Raw genomic sequence first — 17,600 nt, forward strand, 5'->3', positions numbered from 1 at the left:
GGTCGCTTCGTGAGAGGCGATGGATCGGGTGGAATGTATACCGTCGCTGCATACTGTAATGGCCGCCATTGGGGAGCTCCACTCACAGGTCACCGCCGTCATCCAGAGGATGGTCGTAACGGTTGATATTATCTGCCGGGGACCGGACTCCGATCCTTCGTTGGTTCTGAAACAAGCTGTTTTACCCGCGGAGCAAGATGTGTCTGAGACGGAGGGCCCCGCACTGAAGCCAGACTTGGTATTTTTTGTCGACCCCCAAATGACGGCTAGCAAGCCCGGGACTATCGAAAGTACATCCTGCCCTATGCCGATACCGCCCCAGATGGACATGGATGATCTTATATTTCAGAGCGAGTTCTCCAGTGACTGTCGGATTGTTACCTCACCCTTTTTCTCCTGGATGGTTCAAGTACGCTCTAGCGACCTATCTTTGGTAGACAGCGAACATCGTTTGACTTTTGGACTTTGTGTACTACTATCCTGGCTTCAATCCTTCCGTACTGACTTTGAACTTTCTCAACATTTTGATACTCTTATTGAGATGGCGGATCGAGTGGACAGGGCTTGCATGAAAAATCTCAGTGGCCAGGGTTGACTTTGATTGGATGGGTTTGAAAAATGACTTCATTTGATACGGGACTTGTAACCTATAATGCGCGGGAGTTGGGTGGTCCTTACTAGCTCCCCCCTGTCTGATTTTAATCGTTGCATTGTATTATTCTGGATATGTGTAGGGGCGGTCTGCTACTGGCGGGGGGTAAGGGAGACCGGGGGTCTGTTTGATATTTCCTCCTCCACTCTTTTTTTCCTACTTTTAGGTCTAGTTCCGGGGCGACAGGCACACTGCTAGTGGGAATGGGCCATAGCCATTGCAGGGGTGCAGGGTGGGGGTATTGGGGAGGGGTTTGTTATTTTGCCTTAGTTTAGTTCTATGGCCTTTTTTTCTTTCCTTTTTCTTTTACTAGAGATGGGTTGTTTATCCTGTATCGATTTTCTTATGTATCGGGGTGTCTAATTTGGTCCTCATTATCCTGAACTACGGGTGGGTGAGCTCTGCTGGGTGCTGCTTCGCTGAATTGTTGATCGTATTTCTCCTCATTCATGTACCTAACTTGGTTGACGTTGCATACTCTTGTAAATTGATTTTTCAGCATTGGTTTATTCGCTCACCTATCGCTATATTGTATTCTGTGTATGATGCCTGATATATGTAAATTTTCTCTTGTTTTCTTCAATAAAACCTTTACATTTTTTTTTAAAAAAAATACTTTATTCGATTGCTTTTTCAGACAATCATAAAAGAATATAAAACCATTCATTACACATAATAAAAAGCAGAGAAATATTATATACAGCAAACTATAAGATTCACTGTTTAAAAACTTTCCCACCAAAGCAATCGTACTAGTCTCAAAGATTACGGCATAATAGATTTCCTGTGGCTAAATACTTTTTTTTAAAAACATTCCTATCCTCAAGACTCTATGTACATCATCTAAGAGCTATAATACAAGAAGTGCTGGGCGACATTGTCTCTGCCCCAGTTCCTTTAAGACTGGCACAATCCAAGCTTTCCTTAAGTTCCTATAAAGTCTACAGAATAGAAGGAAGTGTATAGTGGATTGTTCAGAGTGATTATCACAAGGACACAGTCCTAATACTCGAGACCAATCATTCATTTTTGGAAAGCTCACAAACCTGTGGAATATACCACACCTAAATCTAGTTAATAAAATCTATCATAGCCACCAGGTACAGCTATTAAATAAGATTGGATACTAAAAGAAGATAAAATCAGTTGATTATGCTGGACAGTAGGCTTTAGAATCTCGGTTGACAATCTTATGGAATCCAAGAGCAAAAGGCCCTCTTTTCTTAGTTCTTTTCTGCTAATCGATTGCATAGTTGTTGGGTTGTTACAATATTCTAAATGACCCAGGTCGGACATACAATTTCTGATAAACCTCAGCCAGGGAATCCGTAAAGCACCTTCAAGTTTCAGACTATCTGCTAATATATCTTGGTTTAACTTTGTCTCAGGTTGGGGGGAGGAGCCGCGCCGGCGACCAAGATGGCCGCCTGAGCATCGGCTCCGCCGGCCGCCACATGTTGACCGACCATCCGGCACATTATCCTGAACCCCGTCCCCACTATCGGGTGGGGGACCATCACCTGAGTCGCTTGGTGAAATTTGGGCTCGATTGCCTGCTTTGGCACTTGTATATCGTCGCCGGAGGAATTGGGCCCTGTGGTCTCGGGGACCGGGACCCCGAGTGTGACGCCGTCCGGGGTGAAGTGCGACAACATCGGCCTTCGGGACCAGAAGTGGCCGGTCGGACCTCACTTTGTTGTACCCGGGTGGCGACTGGAGTGTCCTGCTCTCTCTATCCTATTCTGAGGTCGTCCGTCACAAGACCCTTTTCCGCTCGACTGAGTGGTGGGTTTCTCCTGCTTTCGCGGTTGAGATGGCGTCACGAGACCCTGACAAGAACCCGCCGAAAATCCAGAAATCGACCAGGCAGGTCCAGTCAAATCGCATCGATAAGTATGCTGTCTCTAGGGGGTCCCCGGCTGACGCGAAACGAACCCCGACCGGGGGTCCGGTAGGAGATCCGGCTGGCGAAGATCCAACTATGAAGGAATTGATGGCCGCCATCAATGGGGTTCAATCCTCCCTGGGGAAGATCGACACGAAACTGGACACACTATTGAGGTGGGTCTCGTCAGGGCTGACCTCACCAAAACCTCTGAGAAGGTTAAAGACCTAGAGATCAAGACTGGGAGTCTCCTCGAGGATGTTCCGGAGCTTCAGAAGGTGGTGTGCGACCTCAAGGTAGCCCGACATCAATTTGATTGGAAACTTTATGAATATGAAGGTCGGGCGCGCCGCAATAACTTCCGCATCCTGGGGGTACCAGAGCGATCCGAGGGGGCTACTCCGGACCTTTTTGTTGAGGAACTCATCCTGCAACATCAAGCCTAAGGGCCTCAGCAAGTTCTTTACTGTGGAGAGGGCACATAGGATCCCCAGTGGCCGCCCGAAGGTTGGGGCGCCTCCGCGTCCCATCATCGCCCGAGTCCTGAACTTTCGGGACAGAGACGCTATTCTGCAAACGGCAAGATTGGCCTACGAAAACGCCTCCCTGTTATTTTTCCCGGATTTCACCCAGATGGTGCAGAGACAGCGGCAAGGATTCATGTCCGTGAAACGACGACTACGAGACCGGACATAAAGTACTCTATGATGTATCCGGCCCGTCTACGGATTGAACATAGTGGAAAGACTTGGTTCTTCGACTCACCGGAGATAGCCGTGGACTGGCTGGACCGAATCGAAGGTGCCGACCCTGGGACGCAGGCCCGGACCGATGACGAGGAACAATGATCGTTTTGAACTTTGTGCCATACGAATACTGCCACAGGTACTGAGGAATTGGTGGGGGTTATTTGTTCCTTTTTTCCTTCCCCCCCCTTCTGTACTGTTTCATTTATTGGCTTCAAATTCTGTTCTTGCATAGGGGGGTATCTGGTCGGTTTGGAGTGGTGGGGGCGAGCGGCCTGTTGTAAGGTCCTCCTCCGTTTTTCTACGTTTAGATACCTGTAGTTAGTGGGGGTGACAGGCACACTGCGAGTTGGGGATGTGTAATTGTTACATACAGGGGTGCAGGGTGGGGGGTGTTACAACTGGGGGTTGGGGAGGTTTGTGTGTTGTTTTTTTTGTGGTTCGTGACCGGGGTCTGCTGTGGGAACCCTTGCATCTTCTGTTCTTTGATGTGAAACATGGCTTCCGTTAGACAGGGCCTGGGGTTCTCCATCCTTAGCTGGAATGTTAACGGTCTAGGTGATAAGATAAAGCGCACTACCGTGAGTCAGTTTATTAGACGACGATCGCCAGATGTTGTACTGTTACAAGAAACTCATTTGTTGGGGAAACGCTGTCTGGCACTACACAGGGGTGGGTACAAGCTTGTTGCACACGCTGGTTTCGCCTCTGGCTCCAGGGGGGTGGGTATCCTCGTGAAAAACTCCCTTCCCTTCACGATCCAGTCCACTTGGTCTGATAACCGTGATCGATATGTCGGGGTTTCGGGTCTTTGGGAGGGTAGAACTGTTTCATTTATATCTATATATGTCCCCCCGGCGCTGCAGGTAGACACCTTTCGTGACTTGGGTCGGATGTTTCTCACCCTTCCTATGGTTCTTATGGTGCTAGGTGGCGATTTCAATGCCGTCATGGACGGTGAACTGGATAGGCGCCCCTCCCGTGTGTTGTTGCCCTCCCGCAGATGGCTGTCTGACTTCCTCTCTACTTCGGGGTTGGTAGACGGTTGGCGTCTTCGTCATCCGTGTGCCGTTGAATACACGCATGCATTGGCGGCGCATCATTCCCTTTCCAGGATTGATTACGTTTTGTTGCCGGCGGCCGCGGTCCGTGAGGTGACTCATTTGGCACGGGGGGTCTCAGACCACTCGCCAATCTGGCTTCGATTGTGTGTGGGACAGGGAGATGTTGGTAGGGTTGCCCCCATTAACGCTTGGCGATTGAGGGACCCTGTGGTACAGAGGGAACTTGTGCGAGTCACAGACAGCTATTTTTGTGAAAACGAGGGTTTGGTTACTTCAAGGTGCTCCCTCTGGGAGGCGTATAAGACTGTCACGAGGGGGGAGGTTCTCTCCCTTTTCGCTGGGCAGAAGAAGAGAAGGGCTGAACTGGACAGGGTGGAGGCGGAGCTCTTTGCCTTAGAAACTGCTGTTTCCTCCGGGGGCGACCCGTGGGCGGATCACCGCCTCGGGCTGCTCCGAGACGAATACAAAACTTTAACTCGTGACGGCGCCAGGGCGCAACACAATACTACTCAGGATAGGATTTATGAACATGGCGACAAGGCCGGGAGGTTGATTGCCTGGTTGGAGAAGGGCGACTGAGGGTCTCGGCTGGTTCCGGAGCTGCATATTGCGGGCTCCGCGGCCACGTCGGACCCCCAGTTGATTAGTTTGCTCGGTACTACGAGGAGGTTTATACCTCGACGGGTGCCTATACCGAAACCGAAAATTCCGATATGATACGCGACATACCGATGCCGGCTTTGTCGGATGATGACAGGACGTTTTTGGATTCAGCCCTCACGAATGATGAGGTGGCAATGGCCATCAGGGGGGTACATTCTGGCAGGGCCTCTGGCCCTAACTGTCTCCCTATCGAATTGTTTAAACCTCACGCTAATAGACTGGCTCCATACTTGAAAGATATGTTCATTAAAAGTTTGGAGCATGGTATGTTGCCTTATGATCAACGAATTGCCAACATTGTCGTCATTCATAAGGAGGGTAAGCCTCGGCTGGATTGCTCTTCGTACAGTCCAATTTCATTGTTGAATGTGGAGCCCAAGGTACTGGCAAAGTTGCTTGCCACACGCCTGGTGAAGGTTATCTCCACCTTGATTCATCCTGACCAATCCGGCTTCATGCCTAGACGCAATACCGCACTCAATCTTCGACGGCTCCACGGTGTGTTGGCGAGTGCGCCTCACATTCATGAATCTACTGTTTTGTTGTCCCTGGATGCCACTATGGCTTTCGATCGTGTGGAATGGCCCTATCTTTTTGCGGTCTTGGCGAAGCTGGGATTTGGTCCTGTTTTTATCGGTTGGGTTCGCCTTCTCTATTCGGCCCCCTTGTCCCGAGTAGTTGTGAATAACCACAGGTCTCGTGACTTTTCTCTCTGGCGTGGCACTCGTCAGGGATGCTCCCTTTCTCCTCTTTTGTTTGCCTTGGCCCTGGAGCCGCTTGCGGCCCGGGTGCGTTGGGATCGCTCGATCAAGGTGTTGCGTTGGACCCCGGTGTAGGAAGACAAGATTTCGCTTTACGCTGATGATATCCTGTTGTATCTGACTTCCCCCCGGGCCTCATTGATTGTCTTTATGAATGTCCTCGCCATCTTCGGACGGTACTCTGGTTGTTTGATCAACTGGGCAAAGTCGGTCCTGTTTGTGCTGAGTGGAGATCCATCCAGGGTGCCCGTGAACTGCCCCGTGAAACTGGAGCCGGTTAGTTTCCGCCACCTCGGGATCCACATTTCAAAGGACCCCAGAGTGCGCTTCCATTTGAATTTATTGCCTCCCCTGGCCAGGCTCCGTGCAAATGTTGCAAAGTGGAAAACGTTGCCGCTTTCCATGCTGGGCCACGTGGTTCTCTTTAAAATGATGGCCCTCCCGCGATTCCTTTACGCTTTGCAGAACTCCTTTGACCCTGTGCCCCCGTCGTACTTCCGTGAGATCGAGTCTCTGCAACGCGGCCTTCTGTGGGAGGGGAGGCCGCGTATCGTGCTCTCCAAATTGATGTTGCCCTGGTACGATGGCGGGATCGGTTTGCCAAATATCCGTAGATATTACTGGGCGTCTCAGTTGGCTCCAATTAACCACGCAATTTATGGATCCCCGGCTGACCCGGGCTATGCGATGGATCGTGGTCAGGTGCCGGGGGGAGAGTACACCTGTGTCTTGTATGCGAAGCGTGGCCGTTTTTCGGTGACGGGGCCCACTTTGTGCTCCACGAGAGTGTGGCATGAGGCCAATAGTGCTCTTAGATGGGCTGGGCGTTTTACATTGTCTACGCCATTGTGGAGTTCTGAGAGGTTAGGGATGCTTTGGAAATCAAAAGGCTTCGATCGCTGGGACTTGATCGGAATATCGCAGATTCGTGACATGTGGGGCAAAGATAGGGTTCTGAAGTTCGAGGAGTTGCAGGCAAAGTATCGATTGAATGACACCGAGCGGTTCCGTTACCTCCAGATTCGCCACGCCTTGAATGCAGCTATTTCTGTCGACAAGGTGCGACCGGTGGCCTCCCCGCTGGAGGATCGCCTTCTTGATGGCCTTCTGCCCACCAAGGCGATCTCTCTTACATATCGCAAATTGATCAATCACTCAGAGAACCCCTTGGTGCGCCTACGCAACCAATGGGTCGCTGATGGCCTTGTTCTGGACGATGAGGACTGGAGGGAGGCGATAGCATCCCCCAAGGAAGTGGCAGTCCCCATGAGGCTCCGTTTGGTTTAACTTAGAATATTGCATCGATCTTACATCACGGCCTGGGACTGCAGAGGATGGGATTGACTGGGTCGGCTGATTGCCGGCGGGGGTGTGGGTTGCCGGGGTCGTTCATGCATATTCTGTGGGAGTGTGAGAGGGTCCGTGCTTTCTGGACGCGGATACATTCCAAAATGAGTGAAGTGAGGGAGCTGAGGGTCGACCCAGAGGTGAGGAGATGTCTGTTGAATGTGTGGGAGCCCACGGACCTGCCGAGTCATGGTAAGGTCTGGGTGGCTCTCGCTTGTGCAGTCGCCAAACGTAACATCGCACAGCTCTGGGGTGCAACACGGGCGCCCAGGGTTGGACAATGGATGGAAGATCTTGACTGGTGTATGTTTCGTGAGAAGTCTGTGTATGTCTCCAGGGGGCGTCCCCGCAAAAGGGTCAAGATATGGGGAGCTTGGAATGCTTACCGAGGCAACATTTGTGAACCTCCGGAATTAGACCCAGTCAGTGAGGACTCGGAGGACTCTTAGGCCTGTTTCATTTTCCTTAACTATATTGTAATGTATAGAAATCTGTGCCAATATACTGTGGTTACCCTATGCACTCCAGTCATTGTTTAACCCCTTGCATGCTGGTGTGGAACCCCAGCCGTCACAATCCGCGGTGCTCGTGTGCGGATGACGGCTGGGGTTCGTCACGGCCCCGCCCTGTTCCTTTGTTTACCGCGCAGCGGCGGAAACGGGCCAGCATCGAAGGGGTTAAGTATGTATTTGTTTTTATTTAAATAAAAAGATTTTTTTTAAAACAAACTTTGTCTCAGGTTATGTCCAAACCCTGTGCCATAGGAGAATAGCCTCCATTTTCATTAAATCAGAAATATATGGTAAGACCAACTCGGTATGGCAAACATAAGCAGATAAACTGCTGGGAACAGCTAAGATGTATCTCAAAAAATGTTTTACAGAGTTTGCAGTGGATGCATGTCACCGAAGCCCTACACCCCTACTCCATACGTAGCAGTAGAGATACATTTCGCTTTGTAAATCTGTATGAGCTCCAATGGCAGTCTTCTCCCTAATTTTCTTGAAAAATTAGCAAGGTCCATTGTTGATCTTGCAAATGCTAATTTCTTTGCCATTATAGCCTGTGTCCATGAATCGCTACAGTCAAAAAGTATTCCCAAATATGCCTAAGTCAGTGTTGGTGATAGTAACCGTTCTCATAAGGTATAGGTGTATTCCCATCGGCATTCCACATATTGGTGAGTTTACCTCCATATGGGTGTTAGACCGATATGGGAGTCTCTTGTTGAACCTAGATAAATATATGGCCCTGCTAACATATGTAGAGTAGTGCATACCTGACAATTCAGGAAGATCGTAAAAGAAGATATGGGAAAAAATAAACAAAAACATACTGAAAAACAGAAACAACCAAGAGTAATCTTACCCACAACCCCTCGGCCCACCTCCCATCCCTCCCTTCCCTACCTGAAAGATTTGAGTGTAGGAGCTGCGACGACAGGAGTGTCGGTCTGGCAGCATGGAGGGTAGTAACATGGTACTTAATCTGGAGTAGCACAAACATTAAATGCACACCATTTTCAGTCGTGACTATAATCAATAGAGATCAACATCCGCAACGAATATAGGTACTGGCAGTTACATCTAGGGCCAACAGTACCTACTTTGACCAATACAAAAAAAAACTACATTTACAACCCAATAGCTTAATATTCTGTATTAATTCTGAACTCACTTCTATGATAAACAGAGATCTGATTGTGTTACCAAACTAAAGTAAATCTGAGTAAGTCGGCATAAAACAGAGCAACAAAATCTCCATGGAACCTAGGTATATGGTGTTGTCCATTTACGTCTGAAAACAGTACCTCAGGAGAGTAGGCAGCATTATACCGACAATATGTATTAATTTTGCACTAAGAAAATATACTAGACAAGCATAATGTCAATTAACCCACATGAATGCTGACAAAAATGAATCTCATCTTGGATCATTTCCTCTTGTTCAAGGCTGCTGACGATAGGTCCATTTCTTGGATTGGTGATGCTTCCAAGTGCTTTGCCAGGTCCTTTGGGTTTGTGAAGAAATGTGGTCTACCATTTTCAAAGATTCAGAATTTTGCAGGACCTGAAAAAGAAAATTGGATGTTCTTGTCTATCAATTTGTCCCTTAATAAAATAAATCCCTTCCTCTTATCCACAGTGGTTGTTGAATAGTCCTGCATAAAGGTTATTTTTTACCCTTCTCAGGAGACCTGGTCATTTTTCCTGGCAAAGTTGAGGATGGCTTCCGTGTGTTAGTATCGCAGTGATTTGCAGATGATAGGGTGAGAGTCAGTTTCCTGGTTGAGGAGTTAAACGTTGAAATTCTATGTGCCTGGTCTAATTCCAAGTTTTGATGGAATTTTATTCCTCTGATCATGGGTATCCAGAATTCCAGAAGGGTATCCAGAATTTAAGAAATGTCACACAAGACCCAACAGAGTCTTCTGAGCGCTCCGGAATCCCAAATATTCATATGTTGCCTCTTCTATTTTGGTCCTCCAACTCAGCACCATGTCTTTTGAGATTGCTGGTAGTATCCAGAAGGTACTTTATTTCCTTGTTGGCCTGAGATGCAATGTCTTCCATATCGCTTATTCTTTGCTCTGCGCCATTAATTTTTGAGCTAATGTGTGCTCATGTCTGCACTGATGGCAGTGAGTTCTAGTTACATGCAATCAGCTTTCTGCTTTGTTGACTTCGCCAGGTTGTGGACATCGGCTAATTTCTTTAGGATCATGTCCATAGTGCTATTTATGTCCGATTTGGCTTTGTTCAGTGAGTCAGAGAGTGCAGGTTCAGTCTTAGATTTTTTTATATTGCGCCCTGGACTCTGTATCTGCCATTGTGCAGCAGAGATATTGCACGTAGCTTAGTGGTAGACGGGATAGCACCAGTGCACACTAGACCACAAGTTAACCGTAGGACACCAAGAACCTGTACCACTAGAGGCCTGTGAGTGAGCAGGTATTGGTATGCTTGTTAAGTAGGAATCGTCAGGTATTGGCAGATACTGACAAATGTTAGCCGGCAGGTATTGGCAGCTGTGTCGGCAGTACTGGCAGTTTGGCAAAATTGGTAGTACAGGCTGTATAGGCAGCATAAGCAGCAGCAGAGAAAGGTTTATTATCTCCTCCTGTGGTCACCCTGCGGCTAGTGGATAGGTATTGGTCTGCCTTATTAGGTAGGTATTGGCAGGTACTGGGATGTAGGTATTGGCAGCATATGTCAGTATAGGCAGTATTGGCAGCATGGGCAACAGTGTGTAAAAAACCATTTGCCCCTCATTCGGTCATCCTGCCCTCCGAGAGTCTACATGAATCTCTGATGCAGTGTTTGAGCAGCGAGGCAATCCCTACCCTCCAGAGTGCTGTTCTGCCCCTGGGAGGCAATTGGGGGTGCCACACGGTGCGAAGGATCGGGAGCGAAGAATCAGGCACGCTCCGATTTTCCCGGGTTATGCTAAAGGCGCCGTCATTTTGAAGTCAGGCCAATACTTCTGATGTAAAATCCGCACCGCCGAAACAGGAATCAACATCAGCCATTGCAGGGTAAAAGCATCTCAAGGCAATTAGAAGCAGCTACAATTGTTAACCTAAGCAACATACGATTCGTCGCATTAAGGAACCGAAATCTCAGCGTTCCGTGACGAGCGATGCAAGCGTCATTTTGGGGTCAGGCAGTCCATAATTGTCACACTGTCACGGTGTTTATAGCGGTCTTGCCAGCAAAGAAGTTCATTTTTAATTTTATTTTTTATTGAGGTATATTTTATTCATAGATTTTAGGACACATTTACGTCGTGGCTATCCCACCAGCACCCCCTTGACAAATAAAAAAAAAAATGACATGATGCACATCTGAACAGGAAACAATTTTAATGCTACAGCCTACCATCATATTGCTCAAAGTTCTAGTTCAGTTCTTGTGGCAAGCTAGGCAACCAATGCCACATTTTCAGATTGTCAGAGCATAGTTTTTCCTGAGCAAAGAAGTTTATTTTTAGTAAATCACACCTTCAAGTTCGGCGATCGCTGGGTGGTGGCGATTTCCAGGCAACTAATGGTCCCACTCGCAGCTGAGTTGAAGTTATTACAGCATCACCAGCCACTCAGCCGGGTTTCAGTCATCGCCATTTTGTGGAATCGGTGTTGTCAGGCCACGTCAAGCTTAATCATGAATATCTGGCGAAAGAGAGGCTTTCCTCCGTCTCCAATTGGCACACTATACGCCGCTTCTCTTAAATAAGGGATAGCATATTCTTCCTCCCTTCTCTGCTCGCTTTAGCTCCAGATCGGCAGTCATTTATCCCCTTCTCGCAACGGGATCAGGCAGCCATTAGCTCTGCCGTCCAAGCCACGCCCCCCCCAAACAGCGGTTTTTATCCAAAAAACAGTAATTCTAAAATCATAACCTCGTAGAAATTAGAATTAAAATCCCATTCATGATAAGAAACTTATACAACTATGGGAAAATCATCTAACCACATGTACCTCTTGTTAAAAACTAGTAACCCAAACAACCAATGTGACCTAATGAAAGCAGTGAACCAGCTATGTCCTGAGGGTATTCTCCAAACTTTATTGCAAAAGGCACCTCACAACATAAAAAAATCTAATTACCCCAAAAATGACGAAGACCTTGAATCTGTGTTTGAACAATGCCCTTTGTTTTGTATACAGGATCAAAAGAAATATACCCTAACCAATTTTCACCAACAACACAAGCAACAATGGCAGATTATCGATTAACGCAGCCTAACAGTGAAGACTACACTTACGGGCATGCCTCTAAAGTTGTGTAGTCTCAGGTTGATGACGCGACCAGGAAGGTAGAGCAGTTGCATTAAAAAACACCACACCACCGGCAGATCAAGCAACCGGCGGCGGACGTTGCGGTAAGCCCGAGGTATTCCCGATGAGCCTGCTCTTTGAGGAAGTAAGTCTTGGTGCGTGTGTGGGAGTTTGACATCTGGGCGCCAAGGCACAAACCCCAAAAGCATGCAGCCTGCATTATGGTTGGCGATATCCCCACAAGGGGCACTTCTAGTCTTATCATGTTCCCCATCAAGGTATGTTTCCCGACCACAGGAGGCACAGAAAACTCAAATCTTTTTTAACCATACAGCAAGAACAGCGGCACGGCTTAAGTTTATTTTTCACTTCCTTCCCGAAATACTGGAAGGATTATAACCATCCCTGTAAGGAGGTTTTTCCTAACCATATGAGGCACAAAAATCCCCACAGTGTGAAGCATATGTCAAGAACAGAAAACCAGCGTTTAGTTCTCCGCTTCATTCTCGACAAGCAAGAAGGCCTCAGTATGTTTGCACAGGGGAGGGCTTCCCCACTACAAATACCCCACATATATCGGGGAGCATATTAAAAAAAAGGGGAAGTATGTAAGATATAGAAGAAACTACAAGAGGTAGGACCTCACAATCGACAATTATGAGTATTCTAGAGTTTAAAAATGGAAAGCTAGTACAGAGCTGTGTACTTTATTTAGTCTTAAAAAGAAGGGGACCAATAAAAAATAAAAAAACTCAAAAACAAGATGATGGTTACACAGCACAAAGAGTGTAGGATTGATAGAGATGGCATCCGCACGATAAACTCCAACCATGTTAGAAAATGATAAACTTTCAAAACTCATCTGTTTACCATACTTATACTTTGCCTTTTTCTCCAAAAATGTGTGACTACAAGACGGCACCATCACGCATGTACCACATTACCCTCGAAGAGACACCAAACAGGATAAACATACATAGGACTGGTATGAACGGCACGGTATGGAGGTGATGAGGATAACTGCACCAAATAAAACATTCACTCTCACAATGTCATCACTGAAAGGTCTGGACCTAGACATTAGATCACTGTATAGAATAAGCACCTCAACCCGAAAATTCACTGGATATGTAATCATGTCTAGTAACATTCGGGCGCACAAGGATTAATATGAAATCAGAATAATAGTGTAACACCGATTTAGTCAGGGAAATTATTATGGCATAAACACAAGAAGTAATTCCTAATACTATAAGTGTATTTCACGAACAAGGTCCACCAAATTCAAGAGTGGGAACATGATTAACAAAGTCAGGTTAGATGACTGAAACTAAGGCTCCTCTCCTTTCTTTCTCTTTTTTTATATTGCACAAAATCCTCTGACAAAAGAAATCAAGATAAGAGACAGGTGAGAGCATTAGGCCTCACGCTTTTTCATGGAATGCATGCACCAAGACAGGCAGGGACAGTGACGAGACCGCCCTGACGAAGGCCCCAGACCCGGTTGGGCTCATTGCGAGTGCTGAAACATGTTGGCAGTAAAAGGGAGGGTATAACTGAATAATTGTCTTTCAATTCAACCCTAAAAAAAAATCACGGTTTTATCTATATCCCAGGTACCGTTCAATAAAGTAAAACATTGGGTATACCTCAAGGTATTATTAATATATCACTTTTCTGGGTCCCTGCATATCCGGTTTTGCTTTATCTAAGAACTCCAATTTCCATCTATGGTTGAGTCCACCCTGGGAGTATCATCTTGGCAGGATGTGGATAGGCGCCAATGATGAAACATGTCACGATATGTGAGTGAAACGTCTACTCCAATAACTTGGATACCCCATTAGAGGAAAGAAAGTAGGCAGAGAGTACACCCGATATCCTGTTATGAAGAGGGAGTCAGATATATTTCTACGAAACCCTTGTTGAGTCAGTTGCCTGTGTGATAGTAAAATTAAATTCAAACTTCCCAGCAAAAATGGGTAATTCCTTACAAATGACTAGCATTCTCCTGAGAGTGGCACATTTAATCATTAATGAAAACCTGATGCTGAGGAAGTAATTCTAAAATGTACAAGTTCTAAAGCCAACCACCCAGCAATGGTTGGTTGGTTATTACAATAGAGGCTGCACTCAAAGACACCCTACAGTTTGTGGACGGAGCAAAGGGGGTTTGGAATTGGACTGAGGGAGAGGGGCTGTTTTTTATTTCCAGTCAGAACTTAGTGCTTGGCAGATTCTCACCATTGCATCTTTCTCCTCCTGCAGCAATCTCTCCTTCTCTGTGAGGGTGACCTGCAACTTGTGAACCTCAGCCTCAGCCTCCTGCAACCTCTCATTAATCTGGAAGAAAAGGGAAACATGAAGATACTATGCAACAGCTGCTCACCTTCAAGTTCTCCTAGCTCATTTGAGCAGTTAGTGTGATGGTATCTTTCTCTTAGGTGTGAAATTAACACATTTTAACCAGAAAAGCAATTCATAACACACAACACAATATATTTCTATTTACACAAGTGGTCAAGCACCCACTCAAAAATTTATTAGTTGATCTATAAAACAGTGTAACAGAGGTTGAGGGAGCAGCCAAGCAACAGCAGATAGCATCACGGAAAAGGAGAACCAGCACTGTAAGCAAAGGGCAGTCAGCAGGGTTAAGTGACAGTAATAGTTGCTAGCCTCATTCTGTCAGAGTGAAAATCAACCAAACAGCGGTCTTAAGTAACATACATCCTTTAGGAGAGGGCATACTCCCTTCCTAGTTATAGGGAGGGAATCGCCGCTAATGAGTGGCTCGAAGCTTTGTCAGTCACAATCTTCTCCCTAGGCTGCTTACGCTGTACAGGAAGCTGTACTGAAATCTACAGAGGGGTTAAGTAATGCAAAAAAAATGTGGCTGTTCAGGCAGTGACTCATCCCCTCAAAACCATCCACAATCCCATTTTAATAAAGGTTTACTCTTAAGCTAAAGGAAGTACTGATAAGGTCATCAGGAACCATAAGAAGGATATCAAAAACAGAAGAGGGAGTATCCCCAGGACACAGCGTCCTAGTGACTTATAGGAGTGGAGAGAGAAATATAACCAAGAAAGAATTCTTTCTTTGTTTAAGAAACCCCTCACTCACCAACCTGGTTGGTGACATGCTTCATCATCGGGGTCCACCACAGTGGCCGAGTGCCACTTAGGTGTGCTTCGACGCCTGTAACTACAGCGGAGCGAGTTTTTTGAAAGTGTGACAGTGTAGTGAATCGGTGAGGTTAAAAAATGTCTTTGTAATACTCCCTAGTGTTTATTCTGGAGTTACAAAACAAACATTAAAAACCAAGTGAGATACTTATGTTGGCTTAACTGGCCAAAAAGTATCAGTGTATTAGTGAAAAAAAGTGGTCAACATGTTTCAACCTTAGATTAACATTTATAAGGTTTTCTTCAGGACCAAATGCGTGAAATGGGCAGTCTACACACGCTAAGGCGCACCCAACTCTGAATCCACAGAATCGCCAGACCGTGTACTTACGGTTCAGCCAGCTCACAGCTTTTGTGTGTAAAGAAAAAAATTTGGGGGGGGAAGTTTTGCCCCATGGAAACCATGCGGGGCTGGTTACATAAACATTGTTTGGTAACACTGCAGCCTGCGGAACACCTACGGAAAGTCCTCACGGACTGGAATGCTTTGTGAGCGTGGATGAGGAGCTTGAAGGTGATCCTCTTATTGACGGGGAGCCAGTGCAGGTCCTTCAGGTGGGAAGTGATGTGGCTGTGGCAGGGGATGTCAAGGATGAGGCAAGCGGAGGCGTTCTGTATGCGCTGAAGTCTCTTCCGGCAGTTTGGCAGTGGTTCCCGCATAGAGGGCGTTGCCGTAGTCCAGTCTGCTGGTGACGAGGGCCTTGGTGACCGTCCTTCTGGTTCCGGTGGGGATCCATCTGTAGATCTTGCGAAGCATACGGAGGGTGTTGAAGCAGGAGGAGGAGACGGCGTTGACTTGCTGGGTCATTGACAGTGATGAGTCAGGATGAACTCCAGGTTGCGTGCGTGGTCGGTGGGTGTCGGCACAGCTCCCAGCTCGGCTGGCCACCAGGAGTTGTCCCAGGCGGAGGGGGGTGGAGCCGAGGATGTGGACCTCCGTCTTGTCCGAGTTCAGTTTCAGGCGACTGTTCTTCATCCATTCAGCGACGGCCGCCATTCCTTGGTGGAAGTTAGTTTTGGCGGTGGAGGGGTCTTTGGTGAGGGAGAGGATCAGCTGGGTGTCGGCGGCGTATGAGATGATGTTGAGGTTGTGCGATCGGACGATGTTGGCGAGCGGGGTCATGTAGACGTTGAAGAGGGTCGGGCTGAGAAATGATCCTTGTGGTACTCAGCAGGGGATCCTGGTGGCTTTGGATCGGAATGGAGGGAGGCAGACTCTCTGGGTTCTGTCGGTGAGGAAGAAGGTGATCCAATCCAGGACTTTGTCACAGATCCCTTCATTGTGGAGGCGCGTGCGAAGGGTGTGTTGGCAGATGGTGTTGAAGGCGGCCGAGAGGTCTAGAAAGATGAGGTCCGCGGTTTCGTCGTTGTCCAGCAGGGTCCTGATGTCGTCGGTTGCGGCGATGAGGGAGGTTTTCGTGCTGTGGTTGCTCTGGAATCTGGACTGAGATAAGTCCAAGGTGTTGTTCTCTTCGAGGAGCGGGTCAGTTGCCTGTTGACAATCTTCTCGATGACTTTCGCCGGGAACGGAAGCAGGGAGATCGGCCGGAAGTTCTTGAGGTCCTTTGGGTCTGCCTTGGGTTTCTTTTTTTTTTTTAAACATTTTTATTGTTTTACAGCAAGAAAGAACATACAACAAGCATGTTAACGTCGAGCCACACTTCCACTTTCCTCCCTCCCCACCCACTCCACCCCGCTCATAATTCCGAACCCCGATACCATCTCCCAAGTGATCAGCCAGTGCAATCTTCCAAGTCCACTGCAGGAATGTCTTCCGGTCCCAATAGTCCATATCCCCTTCAACAATCATATAAACAATAAGCGACCCCCTAGAGCCCTCCATCTAGCCCATGGTACTGTCTCGATTTCCCCCACACTTTTCGGAACTTCTTCGGGCATCCTCTGGATTTGTACGTGACCCTTTCGGCTGCCATGTAGAGGTCCATACCCCTCCTCCACTCCTCTATCTGCGGTATGTCCGGCGCTCCCCATTTCCTGGCTACGTCCCGTTGGGCCACTACCAGTGCCAATACCAAAAAAATCAACAATGGGCGGACCAAGTCTACATCATTAGTCATTCCCAGCAGTATCAACTTCGGGTCTAATGGGTTGTCCGCCTCTAGTAACTCTCTTAATTCGGTTAGTACAGCCCCCCAGTAAGTTTGAATAGGCGGGCAGGACCAGATTGTATGGAGAAAATCACCGTTATCGAGGCCGCAGCGTAGACAGCACCGGTCAGGTGTCCTCCCCATCCTGTGCAATCTCACTCTGTCAAAATAGGACCTGTGTAAAATCTTAAACTGGATCAAACGGAGACGCGTTTTAATCGCCACCTCCCTAGGGTGCATCAGTACTACGCCCCAGTCCACGTCATCCATGTCTCCCACTTCCCGTTCCCACTGTGCCCCAAGGCCCTCCAGCCTGTTTGGTCTGTTATTCATGATGGTTTTATATGTTAGCGATACTGCCTTCTCAGGGATCCGTTCTTGTAGTAGGTGACCTTCGAGCGGGGCGTAT

The 17,600-nt window shown here is 47.5% G+C and overlaps 1 protein-coding gene across 4 annotated transcripts in view; it reads right to left on the bottom strand.

Annotated features, from left to right (window-relative positions):
• The window catches only part of RABEP2 (rabaptin, RAB GTPase binding effector protein 2), a 418,606-nt gene that overhangs the window by 94,526 nt on the left and 306,480 nt on the right, over positions 1-17,600 (bottom strand). For all 4 annotated transcript variants that reach the window (XM_078652313.1, XM_078652310.1, XM_078652312.1 and 1 more), the window contains one exon: positions 14,140-14,238. In XM_078652313.1, the coding sequence (XP_078508439.1) occupies positions 14,140-14,238 (99 nt within the window). The remainder of the gene's footprint in view (positions 1-14,139; positions 14,239-17,600) is intronic.

The sequence above is a fragment of the Lissotriton helveticus genome, chromosome 7 (assembly GCF_964261635.1).
Source record: "Lissotriton helveticus chromosome 7, aLisHel1.1, whole genome shotgun sequence".
Classification (NCBI taxonomy): Eukaryota; Metazoa; Chordata; class Amphibia; order Caudata; family Salamandridae; genus Lissotriton; species Lissotriton helveticus.